The 23,270-nt window shown below is 39.1% G+C and overlaps 1 protein-coding gene across 3 annotated transcripts in view; it reads right to left on the bottom strand.

Moving 5' to 3' along the window:
• Window positions 1-23,270, bottom strand: part of KLF12 (Kruppel like factor 12) — a 238,114-nt gene that overhangs the window by 169,592 nt on the left and 45,252 nt on the right. For all 3 annotated transcript variants that reach the window (XM_029960879.1, XM_029960878.1, XM_029960880.1), the window contains exon 2: window positions 5,771-5,834. In XM_029960879.1, coding sequence (XP_029816739.1) covers window positions 5,771-5,791 — 21 coding nt within the window. In that variant the 5' untranslated portion in view covers window positions 5,792-5,834. The remainder of the gene's footprint in view (window positions 1-5,770; window positions 5,835-23,270) is intronic.

A 23,270-nucleotide genomic window follows, 5' to 3' on the forward strand; every position in this document is an offset into this window, starting at 1 on the left:
AGGTTGCTGCCATCCTCTTTTATGCAATTCTTCCTATTTCAAAAAAATGTTTAATAAATGGGATTTTAATTCAAAAATCAATGCACTTGAAACATTCCACAGCAGCTCCAAGCAGAGCAGAACTCTGTTCAGACACAGGGATGCAAACCCCGCACAACCACTGATGAGCCAAAGAAGTTTCTCCCGATTATGAACAAAGCCTCTTGGGCAGCTTTGCTCTTGAGAGTACAACTTTATTTATTATATAATAAGATACCTGTAACTATTGATTTTAAAACAAAGCTTGAGGGATTTGCAGAAAATCAGGGTTTGACAGGGAAAGTCTAACCCACACGTCTACTATGCCCTTCTGAAGTGTGAGAGTGCAGAAAGGCCACAGGTATCTTCAGGCAGTAAAATAACACTAAAATATATTGTATTTTTTATATATAAAACTTAAAAGCAATGGCTAGGATTCTCCATAGATGTTTTCCCCAATCCACAATAGCTGCAACAAAATACTAAATACCCTCAAAATCATAACCCAATTTGATTTAAACTTGGTCAGTTCACAGGTCAACCACTAAATATGATTTACTCCTAACTCCACGTGTATGTGTCACCAAAATAGTTAGAAAATTAATGGAATGGAGCCAAGACCCAGGACCCCTAAACAAGAAACCATTTAGGTTATGAAAGCATCTGTCTACCAGAAATGAAGAAAGAAGGTGAGTAGAACAAATTTTGTACCGCTGTTCATAAGAAAAGTCTAAAAGGAACACCGAGGTCTTTCCAGAAATCATTCCATAACTCTACAAAGGCAGAGGGAACAGGAACAAGCTTATATGCAAACATATCAAGCTGAAGTGGTTTGTGGTAGGTATCTTAAATGCCTTTTTCTCTTTGGAAAATATCAGTATTGGAAATAACCCCAGCAATTTTTCAGCCATGGGGATCAGTTCCAAATTCACCCCACTCCACTCCCAGCAGGGCTGAGCTGACAGTGACCAAACCTGGGGGCTAACAGTGTACAGCCCTCCAGCACCCAATGGAAAAAGACTTGCTCCCAATAGGAGCAAGAGACAGCACAGTATGTGGCAGCTGATGTAAGGAACAGAAAAAGAAAGAAAACCTCTGTTGTTCCTCCCTTTCCTGAATATAAGGTTTGAGGAAAAGCTTTCCTCCCACTCTACAGTTTCAGTGTAACTTCTACATTCTTCTGTGATGGCAAGTAAAAGCAGATCTGTCCTATGAATATGACTAAGCTCCAGACAACAAACTGCCTGCTATCTATTTACATTGTGAAATACTCATTAAAAATCAACCACCAATTGACTGTTAAGGGATCCATCTTGATAAATACTAGATAACAGATGAAATCAAAAGAACTTAACAGTCCTCCCGCCTTGCTGAATGGGGTCAGTCATTTTTAAGTGGTCATTTGTTACATTGTTTTATCCAACAAATTTATAATCATAATGAATTGAGAAAAAACATCAAACTACAGCTTCTTTGCCTGAGAGTAATCTAAACTGAAAAGCACATGACAGAAAAACAGATTGATGGCCTGTGTAAAATAATTCCCTTGTGATTAATATATTTTATCATGTTGATGCTTCTAGTCATAATTATATTCCAAGAATCCACTGAACAATACTAGACATGAAAGACTACGTAAGAGTAGCCACTTTTTTTTCAAGAAAAACTGCATTTGTTTGTAATACAGAGGGGAAAATTGACAAGAAAAACCAAATATGTAACCATACTGTAACCAGTATTCTGCCTATGCAAATAAAGACATAAAACTTCCTCAAAACACTTTCAAATACATTAAAAAAAAAAAGTCATTTTTATAATGACCAGATTTTAAAATCATGAAAAAGTAAAGGCTGAAAGTCCAATGAATCCAAACTCCACAGAAAACCAGGGTGGCTCTTCCTCTCATCAGAGGATCCAGGGGCTTGCCCAGCCTGCAGTGGAGCATGGGGTTGTTCTTCCCCAGGTGCAGGACTCTTCCCCCTTTGCTGAACTTGGGGAGGACCCTGCCAGCTCATTTCTCCAGCCTGAAGAGGTCACCCTGAACAGGGTGTGAGGCTTGCCCTCACAACGTCAGATGGGCATCATCCTGCAGCACCAGGTACACAACGAGCAGCGCAGGGGTCCTGCATCCCTCCACGTCCAGCTCCGCATAGGAGACAGAAGGTGAAGCAAGGGCACATTAGGGGTTGGGAGACTGCTGAGACAGGGTGAGCTCTGGAGAGATCAAGAAATACACCTTTGTATAGAGTCTCTCTCTCTAAACAGCTGAGCTGAAGTTTGCTGTTGGTTGGCGGTTTTCTTTTAAAGAGATGACACACAGGTTGCAACATCTGTGACACAGCAAATACTTGTCAGGCTTATCACATAGAAAATTAGCACGCATCTCCTAACACCACTGAATTCAGTGTTGTTTATAATTTTTTCAGCATTCAATAAATTAGAACATCATTAAGCCTGATCAAATGAACTGTCCAGTGTTATTTCTAAAAGCTGTTCATGAAACCACAGCGTGAGTGGTGTGACTGCACCCAAGGCCACTTGCTAAGTACAAACCCAGATGTGCTTTTCCAATCTGAACAAGCTTTTTTCCCCCTTCAGTTTTGCTCTCTGACTCCTTTCAGTCCTGTTTACTTGGTTCTGGATTGATGTCTTGATGTTTATTTTGCCCAGAACCTTTGGGCTATAGTTCTCTGTCAGTTACCCATTTCCTTACCAGCTCCTACCCAGGTCTCATTTCCATACATCCAACACAATCACTGTAGCCTGAAGAACAGACTTTAAACATCAGATTCAACAAAGAAATGAACCTCTGAATGCAATTATCAGTATTATGGAATGTACAGAAGCATCATAAGCTGCGTGCGTTCAGTACACATGTATGTTTTCAGGTTTATTTTTGCATATTTCTCATTTTTCATCTAACCTCATTCTATGGGACAGAAAAAAAATATCTTCATATTTCCTTCATTAGTTGCATATACACTTAGATATCATATTTATACAACACCACATTTACATATATTATGATAGGGTCCAAGGCAGACCAAGGAAGACCTAAATTATTCCACTATAACACACAGACAATGTAAACCAAGTTGTTTACACTCCCAATGACACACCAACATATTCATGTTAGCAATGGAAAGCTTTCGAAACTTGGTTAGTAAAGCAGCAATAAAGTGAAAGGCTGAGGCAGGGTGCTGGCCAAAATCCAGTCTCTTTCCTATTGGAGCAAGAACTTTATCAACTGATCTTAACAGTGACCACAGAGAAGCCCTCTCCACCTCTATTGCTTAAGCTTCCTGTAACCATTCTTCCCAGAAAAGGAATTTTTAGCCTCAAACTCTGAATGCCTCCACATAACCACATTTTTCTTCTCATTTGATGATATGATTTAATTATGGTACTTTCCTAATATAAAAGATTAACAGCTATATTCAGAGTCCTGCATTTGCAAAGACTGCAAACAGAAAAAAATCTAAAGTAGTAACTCAGTACCCCTTTCCTTATCTGCACATATTTTGAGCAGCTTCCCCATGATTATTGTGGGATGTCATCAGAAGGGTACAAGAGAGTGAAACTAAGGCTTGACAAGAAAGAGGTCACCCTGTTCTCCCATTCCTCCTTCCTTGATGCTATCACTCTGTGTTGAAGTAGGAAAGTAAAAGCAGAGAGCAGAACAGAGACACAGAGCTAACAGCAATACATCTCATGCAATTACACTCTTTCCCAAGGAATTTGTAGAAAGGTCATGAGTCCAAGAGATTTTTACTTTTGCCTTATCTGGAAGCCCTTCTTCCTCTGCACAGACTCTGGGTACAAAAGCCCCTCTCAAGAATCTGACAAATCCTTAACTTTTTCTGCCCTGGTGTCACTTTCCAAACCAAATACCTAAGACATAGTCTGGTCCAGTTTCTTCTCAATTCAATGCAAAATATTACAATGCTATGATAGTACTGCTCTGTGCTGTCTTCTGGACAGCATGAGTTGTCCACTGTAACATAATGATGTCCAGAGATAGCTTACAGATAATTAGTTTGGTATTTTTCATCCTCTTGCACTTTCTGACAGTGAAGTGCCTCCCTGAGTTTGTACGTATAGGATTTTATGACTGCATTTCTCGAAGATGTAAGTTTTGGGTGGTATCAGTTTTTCACTCTGCTATTCACATGCAGAGATCTTGCTCTGTCATGATGCAAGTCCACCTCAAGCTATTAGACATCAGTACGGACAGCAGCCACTGACACGTCAGCAATCTAACCAAAGAGAAATTCCTCAAGATTTTGTGTGCTGATTTTAGCAGGCAACAACTGCTGGCTCATATGTGGCCATATGGACCCCTGACCCTACAGAAAAAACATTACTGCACAGCTACTAATACCACTTTGTCTCTATTAGGGTTTAAATTTGGCTCTGAGAGGCTAGAGGTGTTTTCTGGGACCTGCAGTCTATAAAGCAGACGTTCTCTGGATGCTTCTGAACTAAAGATTGTTTCACTGGCTGTTATTTCAGGAGACTGGATTCAAGGACACAGACGATTCCAATCAAGTCTCACACTGCTTGTGAATTTGGAGGTCACTGGAATCAGCATGTCTACTAGCTGCAGTGAACACTAAAGAAGTTCACCAAAGAAGGAATTAAACTCTTCTGTATCCAAGTCAATTGTTCATAAACTGTAAAACTTCTGAACCACGAAAAGACTGACAAAACCAAATTATCACTGAGATAAGTAAGAATCTGTCCTCCTGAACTACTTTGCTAAATTAACAGAACTAGAAACTTACATTTATTGTACTGAACTAATCCTCTGTTTTTGGAAAAAAAAAAAATCTGGAGGTTTTGCTGGTTTTTTGATTGTTTCTACCCCTGACTGGGATCCAGGGGTTGACAGAAGCTCTCTAGGAAATAGGTTTTCCACAACAACATATCCCTCCTTGAGTAGTAGAGTTTCCATAAGGCCTTATTTAACCAAGTTGCTCTGCAGCATCCTGCTGGACGATGCCCTGCACCCCTCTGTACCACACCCTGCATTTGTCATTACAACTCATTTGCTACAGTGCAAACCCACAGGCACCATCAGCTGTGTTTAAACAGCCTTGGCAGGAATTGGCTAATGTAGCATCCCAGCCAAAGTCTATCCTTCACAGTCACCAACAACTCAAATTGGCAGATGTCAAGGCTTAGCGTATTTTATCAACTTAAAAGTCGAAAGCCAGTAAAGCATGGAGGTCCACTAACAGCTTCTTCCTTTTTAACTAGTGCAGAAAATGCATACTGTAAAACAGCCTTCTCTCTATCACAAGAAAACAAAGCACCAAGATACTTTCAAAGAGATCATATCTTGTTTGTATTCTTAAAGAGCATCTCTCAATGTGGCAACTGAGTGCCACTCCACAACATATTAAGCTTCGTAGTCAGTAGCTCTAATGGAAAACAACGCCTCTCTCATTCTCCCTTCATCCTGGCACATAATAATGAACACCACTATGTATCAGCCCATTCAAACACTTGGCCTCAAAGGAATTACCTACTCCTTAACGCACTACCAAGTTTTCCTCTGAACATTCAGGTATTGATAGAAAACACTGCATTAAGGAACAGTTGTTAAGCTATAGTATTCCCCTGCCTGAAAGACAATACAGCATATGAAGCTCAGACTATTTATTTAATCTATTGGTTTATAATACAATATAAAATTTTGATGATAGCATTAATACGTATAATGCATATGGCTGTAAAAATGTCAACCAACTTTTACGGTTTTCCTCTTCATATGAATATTCAGTCATCCATTTGTCCCAAGATCCCCTTCAATCCTAAAAAAGAAAATATTAAATAATTTAACGGATGTATTTTCTTAGAAGTTCATTTATTTCTCAAATATTATTGTATATGTAAATAAAAAAAAATCTAACCACAGACATCTGTTGCATAGTAAAACAGAGGTCAGAAGAATAGTAAGTTTATGAGCACTTTAAACAAATATGACCAAAAAAAAGGTATAATGGAGAAAGCCTTATGTTTCCTCTTAGCTCATGATTTTAGTCAAAGCTCCCAGTGTCTTTAAATTCCACGCTGCTACTTGAGTGTGCTAAATCCCAACTATTTTAATTAGTCTTCAGAGCCTATTATATATTAGTATCCTGCATTTGTAAAGGTAAATTCTCCATCAGTTATTGAGTGCAAACACTGCTAGTATTTCAAACTGTATTTCCCAGAAATATTATGCAAGATCTGAACAATAAGACGAAGTCCAAGAGCATCACAAAATTTGAATATGTATTTCTTTAAATGTTTCATATAGATACATGATTAGCTTAGTTATGAGGGCCATAAAAACAGAGGGCTGGAGCACCTCTCCTATGAAGACAGACTGAGAGAGTTGGGGTTGTTCAACTTGGAGAAGAGAAGGTTCTAGGGAGACCTTATAGCAGCCTTCCAGTACCTAAAGGGGAGTACAAGAAAGCTGGAGAGGGACTTTTCACAAGTGCACACAGCATAGGACAAGGTTTCAAACTAAACAAGGAGAGATTTAGATTAGAATTTAGGAAGAAATTCTTTACTCGAAGGGTGGTGAGGCACTGGAACAGGCTGCCCAGAAAAATTGTGGATGCCCCCTCCCTGGAAGTGTTCAAGGCCAGGTTGGATGGGGATTTGAGCAACCTGACCTAGTAGGTGGTATTATCCCCATCTGTGGCAGAGAGGTTGGAACTAAATGATATTAAAGGTACCTTCCAACTCAAACCATTCTATGATTTTATATTAATCTATAAAAGAAAAAGTGTATAGAGATTTAAATACTATATTATAGTTTTGGGAGGCTCATGCAGGTTTAAGAAAATATACACATCCATTGGTACAAATTTTTTAAAAAGCCTTGGGGGGGGGGTGAGAGCTTCAGATGTCAAAAATTTAAATAATAGTATGCTCTTAAACCTCTTACCAGAATATGTGCATGTATCTGGAAGCAAATGCTACTTACATATGCCTCTTTTAATATTGGAAATGGTGTGAAGTCGAAAACCTAAATCTGCTGTCAGAGTTATTATAAACAATCTGCTGTTATTTTTATATCATTCAAAATAAGGTCACCCTTCAAATAGCAGTAGAGCATCACCTGTCTGATTTTAAACCACATTCCAGTATTTCTTTACTGTTGTATATATGACAACATGACAGGTTTCCAAACACTACACAAACTTTAACACTGAAAACAAGACAAGAAGCTTTCATAAGATCATAAAAATAGTCCATTCATATACTGTGCTACTATCATACTAACTAAACACCACGCACATAAATCTTATTTCCAAGAAAATATTACATTTAATAGAAAAAAAGTAAGTTCCAAATATTTGTGTGAATCATAAAAGGCTGCAAAATCACCACAAACACTGACCTAACTAAATGTAACTAAATAGTGTAGAGGCTGAGAGCATGCTAACTGATGTAGACCATTTGCCCTGTCTCTCATGCATCTTGTAGACTGTCTTTCCCTTTTGTTATTTCATCTCCTTTGGCATTATTTGAATTGCTTCAAAACTTTCATTTCGTGAAACAGATCTTCATTATTATCAGGGTTTTTTTCTTTTGATTTGTTTTTAATTAAAGAACAACCTTTGAGTTTCTAGCTGCTCTTTTCTCTGTGCTCATGTCCAAAAATGGGACAACTGGACCAGATTTTCCACATCCTTGACTTTTATGATGTGGTCAACTAACCTGAACAGGAAATTACTTAGTCATCAAGGTTTTTTTAAATTAAATGTCATGTATCCAAAAGCTTCATGGAGTCTCTGTGAAAGGAAGACTGAGTTTGACCTGTAATTGTTTCCAGTTCTCCAGGTTTTCTCATCATTACTCCTCTCTCTATGCACCCAGACACACATGGTCCTACAACACAACTTAGCTTCAAGTTACACACCAACGCCGGAGTCCTATTATGTTACAGTGGCTATGGTGACACAGCAAACATGGGTGTGTGTTTCAGAACTGCTAACAAACCACTATCCAACTAGCCACAGCTGCAGCTGGTTTTGAATTATTAAATCGTGTCCAACACACCTCCCCATGGTAAAGCTACTTCGTTAACAATGACAAGTAATTGGGTTTTCTTATTTCCTCTCTTCAGGTCTGCATAAATTAACAAGCACTGAATTTCCAAAATCCTTGCACCATTGGTGTATTCACCTCTCCAGAAGGGCTGTCAGGCTAGAAAAGCCTAAGACTAAGAGCAAACCATTCATCTGAAAATTACGTTTAACTAGTAATTTCACAAATCTTTGGCCTGATTTTGACAAGAGTGGAAAAGCTTCAACTTCAGATGAAAGGACTTTGAAATGCATATGAAAAACAGGACCATCCATCCTTACAGATCTAGTGCATCCATTCTGTCACGTGTGTCACCACCATGAAACCAGCTTTGGACTTGGGTTTTCAGTATCTTACTGTGAAAACTCAGTTTCTACTATCAGAAATATGAAAGCAGACATTGAAAGTACAAGCACCTTCCCTTTGCATCAAGCAGGTTTTATACTAGAAGAAAATCTACCCAATGAGACAACTCCACAATATTGCTGATTTAAAATCTTTAGGTCAAAAAGGGTCTTTAAGTAACCACTGAACAAAGTGTCTAACAAATAACCAGTTTCAACCAAAGAATGAAATTTAAGTAGCAAACACAGAATTATGTCCACTACCAGCCAAAGACTAACCATTGCCTTAAAATAGTGTTTTCAGATCCCAGGAGTTTATAAAGCTTATGAATGCCACCAAACATTAGACTCCTTCTCCCACAGCAAGAGAAAACCAAATAAATTTCAACACCTAGTCCATTTGAAAACCTGTCTTGATCAGATTAAATGTCCTGGAAGTCCCACCCTGACCAGCATGCCCATCCACTGGCAGACCTGAGCAAGACTCATGGACCAGAGTAAGGCATATATTTTGAGACAGTCATGCTGAGCATATTCCTAGAAAAATAGAGGCCTCTATGTGCATAGTTACCCATATCTCTACAAATAGAACATTTTTCAACATATAAACCTGTATTAATTCATTTAAAAAACAAGTCCACACTGGTATCACTTTCACTTCTCTTTTACATACTGATAATTTTAAAGTAAATTCACGTTAATACAGTTACAAATTACTCCTTATGCTATTTTTACCCTTTTCTAATTCAGATAGATATGAGAACATACATTTGGAAAAGACCAACTCATTTGCAAAGTTAAAGTCATTTGCTGAATCAGGATTTATTAACTTTTACCTCTATAAAAACAAACCCCTTATTTGAGCATAACCGTGTTTCTTAGTCACGTTCTTACATCATTTATTTTAAAGTATGCACTTTTCTCCTTGAAAGCCCTTAAACCTGCATTTTGACTTCTGCAATCCCTCTCAAAGGCCCTGAGTCACACCAAACTTTCCTGAAGACAGAGCATGACTTCTCCCAAACTCACAAAGACCACCCTGACCATCAGGTAAGGCAGGATCACTGAAAGCACAGCTTCAGCACCATTCAGAAATGAAGGAACACAGGCTATCCTCAACCCAGTGTTGAGGATAGCTACCTTATTTATAATAATAGTAGACACATACTTGTCCTTTTTCCCTAAGTTCCTGATTCTTGCAAGGAAATTCATAAACTCTATAGAGTGGACATTCTGCAGAAGCTACAAATAAAATATGCATGAACCACTAGCTACAGATCCACAACAGTCCTTGACATTTAAAATTGATAAGGTACAGAAGATGATGAAATTCAGTGAAGCCCTGCACTGAATTAGCACATCCCAAACTGTACTTCAAGTGCCTACCTTTCCAGACCTGGGTCTAGTCCCCAGGATCTTTGAAAACTGACTGCCATGTACCACTGTAACTGAAACTAGCCAACACACTTTGTCACAAAGTTGTCTGTAAAAAAAGTTTAAAAATTTTGAATTCCAACATTAAGGCACTGTCCCACCAGCAGCCATCACAAGCTGCAAGACGAACCAGGTAATACAGCCTAAAACACATTCAGGTTAGGTTAAATGTAATTGCTACATATTTTATAGACCTCACAGGACCAAAGGATGACTTGCTATGCATTCTGCTACTCACTAAACAACTGCAATCATAAGGGTTATTCTGTCCGCAGCTAAAGTTTTTGCTAGTCTTTGTGATTACTGTTCAAACAAGGCAGTTACTTGCTTCAAGAGGTCAGCCCTCACCAACATCTTTGTTGCTCTGCAGTAATATCATAACAAAAATACCCTGTTGCTCAAAATAGTTCAGAAAATTAACTTAATGCTTCAACTTCTGGTTTTCACAGATATTTTAACAAAAGAGAAGCAGGAGGCAGAGAGTGGGATGCTTGTTGCTAGGTGATACCTAGCTCTCTTGAACTCCTACAGACTGAAATATTTATCCAGACTCCCACAAAAAATGACATCTAGCATAGAGAAAGGAGACACACGTACTAAAGTACATCATGATTCAAGGTAAGAAGCAGCAGCTCTGCTATGAGCTCAGCCACTAAGGCAGCTAAGATGAGGAGAATGCAGTCCGGGATGGGAGTGATGCAGCTCCTTCTGAACATGTACCCCAATTTCAGCTGAGCCTTATGGGATGATACCTCCAATACATTTATGCCTAACCAGAATGATCTCAATGCCACTGGGATCACAGCAGTGCAAGAAAATGTATCCTTGGCTCACTGACCACATAGCAATGTTTTTGTTCTGTTGCTTGTTTTTTTTCCCAAAACCATTATACTCTGACAACAGGTTTCCATAGAAAAAAGCATGCAGTTGGCCAAATGCAGATGAACAATTCATTAACCAAACACACAACCTTCACTCCATGTTCCTCCCCCTCCTCACTTTAGAAGGTTTACTCCATGACTAAACTTTCAAGGAGTGCTTACACAGTTCTCTACAGTAAAGGCTTAGAAGAATAAACATTATTCTTTCCAGAGTCTTTTAATGAATTACTCTTAACTGAACAGCTTCAAAGATAAGTCTCAGACCTTCTGAGTCTTCAAGATGAATTCCAAAACCAATTTGTTCTCCCTACAACTTAAGGGTCTGGTTTGACAAGAATATTAGATAAAGTTTCAGTGAAAGACGATGTCTTTCAGTAATACCTAAAAAAACCCTGCAACTGCATCAATGTACACAAATGAAATTAGAAAGCGTATGTGCATAATGATGCATTGTAAAGTTAGAAAAGGACAGTTAAACTCTGGAGAAGTAGTGGAGTCCTTAAATGATTTAGGTAATAAATCTGTAGTCAGTCTAGAAGAGTGCAATGAATTGCAGGGAGCAGAGGAAAACAGACCAAATCACTGCATCCTCCTTGACTTGCTATTCTAGAAGTAGTAAGCTTTGACACTCAGTTGTCTGGATAGCTCTGAAAGCTTGATACTCCCTTCACAACTCCAGCTTAAACAGAATGACATTGTTTTTCATTAGATCCAAATAAAACAAATACTGATAAGCACAGTCACACTTCACTTTGGACAGCTTCTCTGACATACGGAAATGTTCATGTTACAGTACACACATGCGGTACAAGGTCTGCTAGTTTGCCACCTTCTCCTCGTACACAATTCAAACTCACACATTAGAGTTACAATTTTATTTACCAGCCTGTGCACACAGTCAAAGGACTCAGTAAGCCTGTTGCTGTTACAAGAATTATAACTTTACTATATGCACACACATATATACATTTATGTATATATTAATATAAAAACATGCACTTATACAGTCACAAATTTTTGGTGAATTAATTTTTAGTAAATAACAGTCTGAAAGAATCTGCTGAAAGCATACTTTCTAATGTATTATTCAAAACACAGGCTTTTCAGCCAAGCTGTTAAATGTAACTATGTTTCTGAACCCGTAAAGAACTCCAATTAAAAAAAAGTCATCTTTTCCCCTACAGACTTTATTTTTCCCCTGACCTTCTTCAGCAAAACAGTGTCTATTACTCTCCAGATAATGATTATCCAAGATTCATTCTCATAGGGGCTTATGAACATCTGAAAGAAATTATAAACCAGTAAAATTTAAAACTGGTTATATCTAATTGCAAGTTGGGATTATGTATGTTGTGTTTCTACATTTTGTTTATACTTCAGATAAAACAAATGTGATTAAATGTACTAAAAGTGAAGTCAAACTGAAAATGAAAAGTAGGGTAACCCCACAGGAAAATTGCTTGTGCTTCAAGTAGGATAAGAGGGAAGAGACTTGCCAGTGAGTCTGCCACATCATCACAGCGGGGAAAGGGATAAAAACCAACCTCTCCAGTAGATCTTCCATCAGGAGACTAGATTGTCACTACAGATGTTGTACAGAAAAAGACAACTGTAAAGGTTTCCTACTCTTATTTTGCCTTGACAATATGGATTAGCATTATCAAATGCTATCACTCACTCCTCCCTACTGGTTTAATGCCTTTACTCAAATAAGTTTTATGTTTAGTCCAGAATCGAGCCAGCTCTTCTTATGGTACATGCAGCAGTACTTACTCTCTCTTCTCAAAGCTGCAATATAATCTTTTACATTCCAACCCATTCAAAAATAAAACAAGGGTTTTCATTTTCTGTTAAGAGGCTGCTGAATCCCAGAGACTGACAGAAGAACAAGTAATCCCTGCACTAGTACACAGTTATAAATGAAATAACCAGAGCTTAAGAACCAGTTTCTTTAGGAAGTCAGTGGAGCATCCATTTCCATGTGGACTGTGCATCTGATGTTTCTCTGTGTGATGGCAACCTCCAGACAACCTGATCTAAGGGAGGGTGGATGAACACCTAAGGTCTCATGCTACAAAGTCCAAAGAAATGAGCTCAACTTCACTGGACACTTGTGCCAAAATCTGCTCTTGGTTAACCCACCTGTAGTGAGCACTGCTATAGTGGTTTAGCCTGCAAGAAAATCTGAAACTCATAAATGTCTGATTAATGCTACCCTTATGTGGCTTAGAACTTTGTAAAGAGTCTCCTCATACTTCCCTTCAGAGGGAACACCAGGACAGTGGAAAAATCAGAGCAGGAAAAAAAAATGTAACACTGTTTATATGTGGTAGCTTATATAAATTCTGGCATGTTTTCTCCTTTTAGACTGTACAAATTGTTATAAAAAAGTTAGAGAACAGCACTAACCACCATCCCACTGTGGACAAAATAACATGCAGCTCTCCCCTTACCACAGTGTCAAGTGCTCTGTGCCAACTTTCACAGCAAAACCACTTAAAGAATAAACAAAAACAGAGAAGTTGTGCCCATTAAACTTCCTTTAAAAAAGGGAACAAAATCATTCCCACGAGCGGCAGAAAAAGTTAACCAAGCTGTAAGTTTATACATCACCGGAAGGTGGTTGTAAAATCAGTGTTGATGTCTCTGTGGCTGGCACAGGCAGCAAGAGCCAACACCTTGTTTCACCAAGCCCCAGCCTGGAGACGGCACTCGGAAGTACCCACATGTGCAAATTCCACCTCACTGTGTCAATCAACACAAGACAAGTTAGCAAAAACCCAAGCTGCTCAAACAAACCTATTTTGCTCCTCCAAAACAGTGGCAACAATAAGCATGACATGGCCTTGACCTCTCTATCTACATAGGCACAGCCTCTATGAGAAGACAGGTTTCCACAATTTACCCCAAAATTGGGAAAAATGAGCAAACAAAACCAAGCAAATGCTGTTCCAAGTTGTGATATGCACTGAAGAAACCCAACCATCCTAATTTCCAGGCTCAGAGTAATGCTTCCAAGAAAAAAGAAAGTTACAACCTGAATGCACTGTGCTCTACATAGTGGGTAGTAATGTTCAGCTCCTACTCCTGGCCTTTGCATAACCCACAGCAAATTCCAACACCACATTCATGATAATTTAGACCCCTTCTTTTGTTTTCTATTAAAAACATACCAATAATTTTTTTTTTCAAGAAAACAGCATAGTAACTATCCATGTGAATGCGTAGGCACATACTCAGGCTCTAAAACAGGAGCACTACATGATACCAGTGATGTTATTAATCAGTTTAAGGAGCCTATTTGGCTGGCATCCCACGAATGTGGGTTATGAGTGTCTATATTAATGGGAAGGTACACTCTCTTAAATTTATCAATTGACCACAAGTGTTTCAATTAATAATTTTTAATGTCTCTTCTCCTAGCCTATCCTTTCTTGAAAGTGCAGACTGGCATTATTACTAATAACTATCCCTATGCATATTGGAGGTAAAAGGCTCAGAAAAGGGAGAAATTCCAAATCTGTCAATACAACATTCCCATCAGGTACTGACCAGCTCGAAACAGTTTTACTATCAAACTCAGTAGCTACAAATCTTTTAGTAATTTGAAATCCAGAGAAAGTCACTGTACTGTACATGGGCTCTTGATGTCTTTTGGAGAAACGAGGAGAGTAAAATTTACCCCAGTATTGTTCCTGGAGAATTTCTACTGAAAACTCTCCATCCCAGCATTTCAAGCTTCCCAATATACTGTAAAGCTCAGTACAAGCCATGATTAACCCTGCAAAGTGGTACATGTGTTTGGAGATCCACCCAAAACATACCTGGTCATATTCCATCAGCCTTCCTAGGTCTCGCTGTTTCTCTCCTTGTTCTAATAGCCCTCATATTTTTAACAGGAAACTCAGGTGGTCTGGTTATTTTCCTGTCCTTGCTTAGTTAGAAATATATTTGTTTCTCCCCTATCGACAGCTTCCCCTCATCACTTCAATTTTTTTTGGTGATGGGGATGGTTGGGGAATAATTCATTGTATTATTTCATGCAATATTCCAAGGGGGGTTTAAGCTGCAAATCTGACTACATACTGAACTGCAAAAACTAAAAGTAGTCTGATTTCAAAGGGTAACTTGTAACTTTCCAGTCTCCTACTGAGATGACTGCAGCAGCCTGCAGGACTCGCCATCTGCATGCATTAAGCCAGTGCCATTTCATTCTGCAGACCAACATGGACAAACAACCACATTAACCGTGGCTCAGCAATTATTCACATTCACAGCCCAGAAACTATGACCTGAAGAGCAACTTTATCTGCTAAAGTTCTTGCCAGTTGGCGGGTTCATCTCACCTACTGACAGACACCTACACCTGCACTAGCTGCCCTTCACGGCTCTATAGCTAAAGGAGACAAAGAGGCAATGTAAGGGCCTGAGTCACTGTCACTGCAGCCAGTTCAGCAACTGCTTTTGACCAAAAGGTATTTTAAATAAAACAGTACTTACTTGTCTGCAAAGTTAAGGGTACTACAAGTTTTAGGAGCTCTGTTTTTTTAAACAAGTCTTGGGTTCCTTTGTTCTCAATTTGGATCAAATGCTCCAAATTCTTAAGACTTAAGAATTAGTCATTTTCAATGGAGCCAGACAGACTTCGAAAAGCATCCCATTTTTACACGAGCTTGGAGAAAACAAGGAAAAACAAAAAAGTAACCTGAACTGGTTAAACACTATTGTAAAGCAGAAATTGGCGACACCATCCATGCTAAGCTTCCTCTGTACCAAAGATCATCAGTTACATGGACACCACCACAAAAAAATTATTACAAAAATCAGAAATTGAGGATGGTAAGGAAGTCAAAATGCTTGGTTTATTAAACAAGAGACAAAACCACCACAAAGTCCTGCATTTCATGGAAGAACTCACAACTGTAAAGAGTAAGGATTTTTACCCAACTAGGCCAGGCTGCTGATACTGTACTCTGTGTCACCCCAGTGAAACAAATCAACCCCAAATTTATGTTCCCGCCATTCCCATTACAAGCTAGCACCTTGACTCATTGTATTTAATTATCTTTCATGGAAGAGGGTGTAACAATAAATTAATAGATGCCATTAATCAATAATTTAACAACAACAAAGAGATACGAATACCAGAGGCAATTACCAGCGAGGAGAAACTTTTCTCTCCCCCCACCCCCCCATCAATATTCCAGGTGTAGCAAAAACAATATGACAATATGGATGCTATTTTGAATTAAGTTAGCCTCAAAGACTTCTACCCAAGACACACAAAACCATCCTCCCCTGACCACCACGATCCATAATCCATACAAACTGTCCTCAGAGCACCATGCAATACATGAATAACTAGACCCACCACTTCTGAGGATTCAATTCAACAGCTCCTCAACAATCAAAGCTTTTGTTTTTCTATCAATTCCCTTTGATTACTTTTTTGATTTGCAGGTAACACCTGACACGGTACATGACTTTAAATGCTTAACAAAGCGGTTTAACTGGCAATCCGAGACACACATTAGCTAAAGATGCACCTGGAGCTATACCTATCTTCAGCTTAATGCCAGGAATACGCTTACCTGGCATTTTGAAATTATGAGGAAGTTCCTAAATTAGATTAACTATTGAAAAATATTTCTGTAATTTGATTATGTAAGAGATAGCAAACAGCTTCTGCTATTATAATCATACTGATTTTGAGCAGCTGCCCATCATCTATCATCAACGTCACAAAATTCCTCCAGCCTTTTCTACCAACTGCTTCCTTCGGTGACACAATTTCTTCTTTCCATGTTAACCAACACAGAAAGATTGTAGTTATCTGGATCTCAAGCCTCAAGTGTCCTCCCATCTCTCAGGTTCATGATCCCTACAGTTGCCCTTAAGACACAGCCACTACCAGTCCCTGCTACCCCTGACACCTGGCCTAGGTATGGAAATGCTCCCCTCCTGATCACTGGACCTCCCTTTCCACATCCCTCACTGCCAGGACACGCTTCTGGTAGGTGAGCTGGCAGCCTCTCCAGCAGTTGCCCCCATGCACACCCCTGCACTGGTGCCACAACTAGCACCTTCAGCCACAGACTTCAGGGGGCTGAGGCTGTTAACCAGACCACCCTCTTTTCACCCCATGGAGTGAGCAATCTCACGTTCCATTGCCTTATATTCAGCAGTTTTAAAAGAGTTTAGAATTATAATCTGAAACAAAGCCATGTAGAGCTTGCGAACCCAACACTCCTCTGTCACTTGTCCCACTTACCCTCATCACTCCTCTTACCACAGCCCTCCCTTCATCCCCTTCCCTGAGTTTCCTTTTTGTGCACACCACTCATTCACTGGTACTATTCCAACAGCAATCCTCTCAGTTTCACTGAAACTGCCTCTATTTCTACTAGAAAGATAAATCTTGATTCCATCCTGCTGTTTAATCCACCACTATGAAAGATTTCAAGGTTTTGTTGGATTTTTTTTTAATACAAAAGCTAATTATTTCTTCCATATCAGGAGTTGTACTCCTGATTATTCATTAGATACAAATATTCTCTGGTCTACATATTTTGAGTTTTCAATATCCTGAATTCACTGTTAGCAGCAGAGATGGCTGGTGCTACCTACTCCAAGACACCATCAAAACAGAACTTGTCAAACACGATGTTCTCCTACTGAAAAGGTTTTGTTACCGAAGAGGAAGCAATTATAACAGCATCACCACAGGAGCAAACCTCAGTTAGTAACATCACCACACACAACCAAAGTACTGACAGCAGTCCAGAGGCAAACAGCAAATATCGCTGCATGTTGCACTATTAAGACATTCTGAAAACAGTTTTATTAAAAGTAGAGGTAGCTGCAACAGTCTTCGTAATAAACATACAGAATACTGCAAACAACTCACACTTCCACAAATGCAAAACCAAAAAAAAAGTGGCCAATGTCATCATCCTAATGATAACTCTATAGGATGCAACTTGATAGGGGTTATCACAATTAAGATTTTGTTAAAATGCCTGTTACAAATATCTATTTTTAATTAACTGTAATTCAATCCTATTACATGAAACAGGTTATAACTTGATGATTTTCATAAAGCAATGGATTAGAAAAACAAAATAAATGTTAGCCTCTTGGGGGAGGGAGAAGGAAATAAAACCAATTGTAATGTACATGGGAAGAAGGAATACAAGTCAATAAAAATAAAAATCATAGATTTTGGATACACAGATGAAGTTTTATAGATAATAAAAAAAGTAAACCACTGAAAATAAAAGTTCCCTCGGTGTACATTTACAGTTTAAAAAGAACAGAACAAAAATCAGTGTTACAGCCCTGAAGTTGATACATAAAAATATATAAAAGTGAAAACAATGTCTGCTCTACTAGATCCTCCATGGCTTAGTTTCAGAAACAGAGAAAGTAAATTAAAAAAACTCATGCAAATACTTGTACAAACCCACAGAGGGAATGTGTATCAAAGAGTTAAAACCCAAACTGCTCCCAGCAGGGCCATATTCAGCACAGGTGTATTTATTTCCCCTTCTCAGCCCATCAGGCCCTGGTATCCAACCAAAGGTTTACAGCTGGAGAGGGCTAATAGGGGCAGGCTTCTTGCATTTAAAGGCCATTTTCATCAGCTCCATCGCTTTTATTCTTAGTCCTGCTTGTGCATTACCATCAGATTATTTTGCTTTTCCAGCTGCATCTTCCAACCTGACACATGGAGGAAGCCCACTTTTCTTATCTCTCTTTCCTTTATCAACTGACCAAGTGACGATAACGTGAGATCGGTCCAGTGATCCATCCGCCTGTCTGTTTCCACATCCTGCCGCGCACAGCAGGCACGCTACAATACAAGTGTCAAGCAGTCAAGAAATCTCGACAGGCCTCTAATCTTAAAGGCATCAAATATAGTTAGGTCATCCCCTTCTATGGAAAAAATCTCATGGACTGGGGCCAGCAGTTAAAAGGGCTTTGACAAGTGGAGAAGGATTAGAACAAGCCAGTACCATTTCAAAATGAAAAGCAGAGAGGTCTGGCTTCCTAACAAGCAAATTCACCAAAGAGCCACAAGCTTAACTGGAAACATGCAGTAACTGAACCTGCAGTATGTCAGCAAACACAAAGTAAGCTCTTTCAAACATGTACTGAAAGAAATAATGCTGTATTTTCTTCAGTGTTGTTTTTCTTATAAGCAGGCCACAAGAACACGCTATAGTGAATGAGTTCAGGAGGAGTGTATTATCTAACTACAGAAGCACATTTGTATTAATACCCAGGGATGATATTCACAAACATCTTCTTACTATCATGTAAATGCCTTCAAAACAAACATCTCTAGGCTGTACCAGCAATGCAGAAGTCTCACAGAAGATGTTCTTCAGAAGTCTCCTGAGGATGAACATGCCAGAAGGCGTGACAGCAGTGCCTGTGTGTCTTCTGAGCTTTCTCATACTTTGCACCCAGCACACTCAGATTATCATGGTTTCCGGATTCAGAAAGAGAAGGACAATAAATTCTCAAGATAGAAGGCTGAGAAGACAGTCGTAACATGTTGTCCCCTCCTCTTGATGAGGGCTACAAAGACAAGTGGTTGTGTCAAGTTCTACCTCTCTGGGGCTCAGCTTCCTGCCTCCTGTTTCTCAAGCTAGACCAAGACAAAACAACTCTTCCATAGAAGTGAGGGGCATTAACACTAAATTAAACTAATACTAAACTTCAAACAGCTGGTCAACATTAGCTTGAGCTGAAGCTGCCACCACCCTGGAGGCATTACCCCACAAGACCATGGCATTTCCTGAGCTGTTCTCAAACTGAAAGAACTTAGCAGGAGTGGGTGGCACAGCTAGGAGAGCATGTCCTTTTCCTCCACTCCTGCCAGTGGTGTGCCAGATCAGGATCCTCATCATCTGGCCCTTCTCTGCTTTCACAGTTTCATTTTCTCTGTTGCCACCTGAAGAGAAATTGTGAAAACTAGGATAGAGAAAACCTCCAGAGATCACCTAGTCTCTCCCCAGCAATTTGCACCACTATGATTACCTCAAAAAAAACATTCCATCTTGATCATATCCATTATACACAGGCTTCAAGAAGAGAATCACTGGACCTGCAAAGAAAAACTGCCTGTAGCACCAAGATTCATCCTAATTCACTCTGAAGACAAAACATCTGCTTTAACTTACCACCAGGACCACAAAAAGAACAAAAATAGCAGTTTATGTAGGCTGGGAGCATGCCAGAGCTCTGATATTTACTTCAATTGTTCCTAAAAACATCTATAAAGTAAACATTTTTCAACAGAAAATTAGGACTAAACCCCCCACAAAATATGACTAATTACAATACATTCTCTGCCTTTTAAGGATGTTTTTCAGATCAACTACCACAGATGATGTCTGCAAAATTATTTAAAGATGAAAAGCAGTATAAATTATTGAAGTTTTAGCATTCAAGAACGAGAGAAGTTAAGAAAAATATATTTTCATTCCTCAAATAATACAGTAGTCTTTTACATTGAAAAAAAAAATAAATCCATACACAATAGCAATCATTCCTCCAGCTTCTTTAAAACAGACTTTGTACACAAGCTTTGTGATCCATGCCGCCCCAAAACAGGAGTGACAAAAGGCAGCTCCTTCATGCAGAAGTCTATGTTCCCCTGGCTAAATTTATTTTCTCAGAGAGGCAAGGCTATTGCTAACCTTAGTCAGATGAAGTTTCCAGATACCACTGAACTCTCATACTGGCACATCTAGGTCATTACAAAGTCTGTGGAGCTGATGATCTAATTGGTTGTGATCTCTAGTGAAATATAAAAGTCAGTACTTGGTCCATGTATTTTTTCTATTTTAATGCATCTCAACTCAAGGTATGTAAAGTCATAATGTAAATTTGTAAGTGTAAATCTGTATGCAGGCTGTATGGTGGCAATGAACAGTAGCAAATGCACTCAAAATAACACTATTCTCACAACTAAAACAAAAATCTTTTTAGTACAGTAAAAGGACACATGAAAATGTAGACACTTTCAAGGTAACCACATGCAGAAGTTGTTATTACTATGTACAGACACTTATAAATCCTCTGATCTCTTGGGATTTGGTTATATCCAGTAAGTAACACCCAGAGACTCACCATAAATAATACCAGGATTTTTTTCTATTGCATACACAAGACCTTGCAAACAATTTTTTTAATTATTATTATTATAATTTGATCATACAATGTTAACACAGTTTTGGCAATAAAGATCTTGGCTATTTAGATATACTCTAATGGGTAATGGTCAGACAGAATGCTTCCCTCCTGTACTGTGTCATAGGGATGCACTGTCTGAAAAGGATATTAATAAATCCATTATCATAAGCATTCACTGATACAGAGCAATTATGTAACTTTTAATTATCTTCTATGTTATAGTCACATAAGACAGCAATGCTGTTAAAAGCAGTAACAAACATCAAAACACACTTGTGAAAGACAAAGCCAGACTAACAGGAATGGAAAGGAAATAGCAGGAAGGAAAAAGAAAAAAAAGAAAGACTCAAATGCAGCTGAGAAGTAGAGAAGGAAAACGAATATATGTTTACTGCAATTCATCCTACTGCATTTGTGTTTTCTCTGCTCCTCAGTAATGGAAACATAGAAGTATTAATGATAGGACAGACCATCTAACTTACTGTCACCAGGGAAGACATCATCAAACCCTAGAGTGTAAAACTAGGGTTCTACACAATAGTGCTTTAAAAAGACTAACAGCTATTCAAGATACAACAAATAGAAAACTAAATTTTACGTTTATTTTGCTTTGTTAACTTCTCTGTGTAAGTCTAATATTTTTAATGAAATTTTTTCATGGGAGTAGCAGATGATTCCAGCAACTGACTGCTCTTTCGTGCGCTCATTACTGACTTTAAAACAGGTGTATTTGTGAATTTTTGCTTGCTTGCTCACACTCTGGTGAGCCAGCTTTGTCATTTTTAGCGATTCCTTCCTGTGTGAACAAGCTTGAGCTCAGGGTTTTCTTTCACACGCCAACAGGAAACCCTGCCAAAGTCGCAAACAGTGTGTGGGGAAAGGTACAAGAAAGCAGCATGACCAAAATTTCACATTACTTCACATTTAAAAAGAAAACCAAAAAATAAGATAATAGATGAGCAGTCTAGAAAAGGAAGGGTTAAAATTATTATCTAGAGCAAAGCAAAAAAACCTACTATGATTTATCACATACATCAGATAAACTGTTCTTTACCTCCAACTACTGGACTACAAAGCAGCTGAAAAAGCAGCTAGACCACTGGCCTCACAATATATTCACCAGCCACTCAAAGCACTACTAACAGTCAATTTCTAGCTGCCAATACTGATAGGCCAGGACAGACTTTCAGATGTGCAGGTGACAAAATTTGGGGAAGCAGTGAGCACACTCAAGGGCAGTGCTGCGATTCAGAGACATCTCAGCAAGTTGGAGAAATGTTTTGGCAGGAACACTATCAAATTCAGCAAAAGCAAATGGCAGGTCCTGCAGTTAGGGTGGAATAACCCCAGGCACCAGTACACGCTGGGGTCTGATGAGCTGAAAAGCAACTTGGCAGAAAAGGAGCTGAGGTCTGGATGGATGAAGAATTGACCCGGAGCCAGAAATGGGGCGTTGTGGCAAAGAAGGCCAACAGCCTTCTGGACTACATTAGGAAAAGCATCACCAGTAGGTTGAGGGAGGTGATCCTTCCTCTCTGCTCAGCACTGATGAGACATCTGGAGTACTGGGTCCAGTGCTGTGCTTTCCAGTACAAAGCAGACAAACACAACAGGTAGGAGTCCAGGACAGGTCACCAAGCTGGTCAAGGGCAGGAGCACATGGTACTTGTGGCCAGGCTGTGAGAGTTGGAGCTGTTCAGCCTAAAGAAGAGAAGGTTCGGCAGGGAACTTAGTGGTGTCTGCAACTCCTTAATGCAGTGCAAAGACAAGAGAGCCTAACTCCTCTCAGAGGTGGGGAAGAACAAGACAGAAGGTAAAGGTCACAACTGCAGCAAGTGAAACCAGAAAAGAAGAAAGTTTTTATGATAAAGGTCATCAAAAACTGCAACAGATTGCCTAAAAGAGTCACTGAATCTTCATCCTTGGGGATGTTCAACACTTGAATACCCGATGGTCAGAGCACCATCACTGAATTTGGCCTTGCTTCGAGCAGGGACTGGATCAAATGAACTGCCTCCAGAGACACCCTCTAACCTATGTTAGTCTACCATTCTGAGGGGTTTTTTTCCTCTATATACAAGATTTCTCCAGTCATTAAGACTTTAGCAATAGAGTTTTTGAGAATATATTAAGATCCCATTCCAGTGACACAATTTTTTAAGACCCAGAGTTCAGGGGAGCTTCACACAAGTTTTAGCATTCTTAAAACTGTAAAGAAAAAATCCCTCCAAATTACATTTTCCTTCTAAGCTGGTCAAAAAGAAATGCAATTTTTCTTCAGAACACCTAATCATGAATATGC

This window comes from Manacus vitellinus, unplaced genomic scaffold, assembly GCF_001715985.3.
Source record: "Manacus vitellinus isolate BGI_N305 unplaced genomic scaffold, ASM171598v3 scaffold_2_pilon, whole genome shotgun sequence".
Lineage (NCBI taxonomy): Eukaryota > Metazoa > Chordata > Aves > Passeriformes > Pipridae > Manacus > Manacus vitellinus.